At 32.7% G+C, this 4,391-nt stretch overlaps 1 protein-coding gene across 2 annotated transcripts in view; it reads left to right on the top strand.

Annotated features, from left to right (window-relative positions):
• The window catches only part of WASHC3 (WASH complex subunit 3), a 49,715-nt gene that overhangs the window by 34,959 nt on the left and 10,365 nt on the right, over positions 1-4,391 (top strand). For both annotated transcript variants that reach the window (XM_017516779.1, XM_017516770.1), the window contains exon 6: positions 3,305-3,369. In XM_017516779.1, the coding sequence (XP_017372268.1) occupies positions 3,305-3,369 (65 nt within the window). The remainder of the gene's footprint in view (positions 1-3,304; positions 3,370-4,391) is intronic.

Raw genomic sequence — 4,391 nt, 5'->3', positions numbered from 1 at the left:
AAAGATATGAGTCCATTTTATGAAGTTAAATTTTAAGTAGAAGGAGCCTAATTGGAGGACCGGCTGCCTTTTAACAACCTGTAGCATCTTTTCAAATTCTACTAGTTCCCGTTCTCTGCAAAGAAGAAGCTTTTTCCATCAACGTATTCAATAGATCTGTTTTTTATTGTTGTCTTAGGTGGGGAAGAAAACTTCATGTTTTTCATCCTTTATAACTGAAATGTTATGATTCACATTCATAAACTAAGAGGATAAACTTTAAAATGTAAGAAGCATTTTTAGTTATTTTTAAACTAGGAAAGTAATTTATCTCTCTTGAGTACAAAGGTTTTTTTTTCCTCCTTCTAATCTAAAACTTTAGGAAAATTTCAACATGGTTTATAAAAGGATTTTGTCTTTTGACTTTTTTTAACACAATAAGAAATAAATGTAAATATTGGCAGGCCTATAAACCTCTAAACAGTTTTTTGTGATATAAGAAACTAGTATTTAACTATTAGTGCTGCCATCATAATTTCATTAGTGTGGCTCTGTACACACTTTCTCCAGTGACGCAAATACAGATGTTATTTTTTGGAACATCAGACTTATGGCTGCCTTCTCTCTTCTTCATTACTTATGTTGGACACACTGCCTGATGTCACTTGCCAAAAAAAACCCCACAGTTCAGTAGACTTCAGTTTTGAGGTCTTTCTTGTCCTTCTTAGACCACCAGTAGCTTTGTCCGTTGGCAATCAGAAATTGGACACTTCTTTTTGGTGTTTAACAAACCAGACTCTCTTACGTGACCTCTAAGGAAGAATATAGCAAACTAAGCAACATCACTGGAAACAACAGCAGATCCCTTTGGAATGCATTCTTTGGAACACAGGCCAGATTATTCTTTTTATCAAGCTTTATGAGATTTTTATTAAGGTAGCGATAAGTCTAAGAATCAAGTAAGATATGAACAGTTGTGTATATTTTCCTTTACCCATATCCATATACAGAAATGACAAGATACCAAATTGTATATGTATCTGTGCTGTTCTACTGTAAGCAGACCCCAGAAACTAAGGTTCAAATTTGGAGCTTACAGGTTTAGGTTTCTATTAGTCTTATTGTATAATCAATTCCGTGAAGCTAATGGTCAAATAGAGGGCTTATCTAATTCTGCCAACTTCCCTGTTCCCCATTCCCCTCTTCCCACCCACTGCTTCCCCTCACCACCACCCAATATACACTTTCTTTGCTATATTTTAGGAATTTTTTTTCAACCTCATTCTCCTCCCTTCTCTTGTCTTGGCTTTGTAACTTATTTGTATGACCTTTCCAATGATGTCTTGTGGATTATGCTAAAGTATAATAAATAAATCACATGCTTGAGTTTGTAGAAAGACCTTATACCATCAAACCATAGTTAATAGAAGCCAAGAGGTCTTTTTAAAGAAGTATGACATTAACTCTGCTCTTCTCTTTTTTTCTTAGCACTTACATATCTTTTTGTGGAATGTTCCAAACTCGTAACTTACCCCCTGTTATCCTAAATAATTGAATGACATTTAATTATCAATGCCAGCTGTGTCATTCAAGTAATCAGCTTTCTCCTCTACTATGAAAATTTTGTTACTAAGTACATTTTGTTTTTAAATATATTTCATTCAAGTCTTAGTTTTAGATAATATATTTCAAAAGTGGTGTTAGTTTTTATTTCTTGCTTACTTTATTTCAAACTTGAGTCTGTTCACATTGGATGTCCCCAGCAAGTGGGCTTTTTTCTTTTTGCTTTTCTCTTTTTGCTCATTAAACTTATCTTCCACCTTCTTTGTCTTCCAAACCTATTATAATGCACTTTTCAGAATATCTCAAAAATTGTCTCATGGAACAATATTGCTTTCAGAAGTATAGTTTTGAAGAGAATTCTGTGATGGTACTATTTATATTGATTCATCTAATATTTAGAATGCACTTAAGTATTCATTTTTATCTGAGTCTTAATAAGCTAAATTTTACTAATTTATAAGATAAAACACAACAGTTACCAAGATAAGTATACAAATGGGCCTGCAAATGACTGCTTTGCCTTTGCTACCTCTCATGAGAGTCTTCTAAGTAACCTGTAAACTCAAAAGAAAGCCTTTGCTTTCCTAACCTTATTTAACCTAGCAGGCTGTGAGAGGGGATGTGGCTATTTTTTTCTTCCATAGCCAAAATAAGTGGTTATGAGTCTTTCAGTAGCTATCTTTTCTGGGCATTTTTTTAAAGTAAATAAAAATTAAATTTTTTGACATAAAATTTTCTGATCAAAAAACTGAGGATTAGATGTAATGATTTAACTTAATTTGGCAAGATCAAATTTGAAACAAGTGTACATATGATAGGTTAGATTAAGATTTGTGTATATTTCTAAGTGTTTATGTTTTTCATTTTAGACAAACTCCTATCCCATCTTCAAGATGTATATTTCAAGATAGCTATGGGAGAGGATTTTAAAAGTTCCTACCACAAATAATAAATATTGGAGGTGACGGATATGCTAAATAGCCTAATTTGATTATTCCTCAATATATACATATTTCAAAACAGCATACTTTACCACATAAACATGTATAATTGTCAGTTAAAAATAAAAGTAAAAATAAATGAACATCACAACTGGCTAGTGATAAGAGATGAGTGTGCAACAGCAGTAGAGCAGTGATTGGGCTTTTTCCTGTGTGTTCCTGGGTGTACCTTCCTTCTTATGCCACATGGGGTGAAAGAGTCCCATGCTGTGACTCTGCCTCCTTTAAGGAGACAGAATCAAGGCCCTCAAATTGAACACATCAGTCTAGTGTTTCTTATCCTTGGGGATGGTGTGAAGAGGAGGAGTTGGCAGATTTGATGACATCTTCTCCCCTTAGAGCTTTACTAAGTGAACTTGGAATAAATTAGTTGTATATCAATTCTCTTCCCTTTTCAAGTAAAAGTATTCATTGTATCACTTCAGCTGGTATTTTAATCATTCGAGTAATGTTTTCTTTCTTTTGGTGATATAAAAAGAGTGAGAATATGATCTCTGTTTTCTATATGGCAGAATTAGTAATGAATAAGCTCAAATGACTTAATTTGGGCTTATGTGATATTGGATAAAACTGATTCTGTTAGGTCAGTGTAAAATGGGTACTTTACTAGATTATGCAAGTGCTAGGCATGTGCTAATTTAAAAGTAGAATACGAACTCTTTTAAATAATGAGGGATCTAAAGGTCTTGTTTTAGATGGTATGTGTAGACATATAAAGGAAGCATTTTTAATGATCAGATTATCTCATGTCCTTTGCTTAGGGTGTACCAGTGATGGCAATAAGAAACAAAATGATATCAGAAGGACTAGACCCAGATCTTCTTGAGTAAGTAATTCTCCTAATATAATGATATTATTGCCAAGACATTACTTTGTCAGTTATAATAAAAATATTTCAAATTCTCTAAATTTTTTCTCTACAGTGTTTTACGGTTGAGGATATCATCTTTGTAAATAGTGTCTTTTATGTTACCAAAAAGAAAAATATACTATTCTACTAAAACCAGCCTTTACACATTTTAGGAACAGCTTCAGTAGATCAGTAATGATTCTAGGTATCCAAAAGCGCTGAAATTTAATGACAGTTTTTGGGGTTTTTTTTCCTTTTTGTGCTACCTCCTTCTTGGTTTTTGTTTGTTTGTTTTGTGCTTTTTTGGTGGGGGGTGATAATTATCTACCAGGGGGTAGATGATTTCATTTAAGATCTTAGTTTGTAGGAAATTTAGTCTACTATAATGTAGGTTAAGGCAGATTGAAAAATAAATAGGTTAGTTACCCTATGTCTATGTTCATTGTTATTAAGAAACTAGATACTAATTTATGTGAAATTTTTTAACCTTAAGGTATTTAATTCCATATTATGTGGGTTTTATAAAATTTTTTTGAGAAATGATAAAAAAAATTATGGCTCAGAATTTTGACAACTATTTATTTCATCCAAGTAAATATGGCTACATAGTTGATCTTGGATAAAATATATCATAATGGATTTTTCAGAAGAATTCTGTTTTGCAAGTATCTAGGTACTTGTAAAGAATCTTTCCAGTTTGGGGTTGCAGTTCAACCCCATGTATTTCGCGAAGCGCTCTAAGCACTCATTACTGTGCTAGCAGTATACTTTGGAATTTTTACTTTGGCTCTCAGTCCTCCAAGAAAAGGTGTACACTTTGGAGGTTAAACACGATGAAATAGTCTTTTTATCATATTTTATCTGCCAAAACATGAAATTTATTAATTATTTTAAAGTCTGAAAGAATGAATGTCCAACATATATCTACATTTGGTATACATCCAAGTAGCAAACGGTTCAAGTGTAGTGGCATAGTTTGGTAACTTGAGCTGAAGCAT

Source organism: Cebus imitator, unplaced genomic scaffold, assembly GCF_001604975.1.
Source record: "Cebus imitator isolate Cc_AM_T3 unplaced genomic scaffold, Cebus_imitator-1.0 Scaffold18, whole genome shotgun sequence".
Lineage (NCBI taxonomy): Eukaryota > Metazoa > Chordata > Mammalia > Primates > Cebidae > Cebus > Cebus imitator.
The sequence above is the reverse complement of the archived record's forward strand: the minus strand, read 5'-3'. Positions and strand labels throughout refer to the sequence as shown.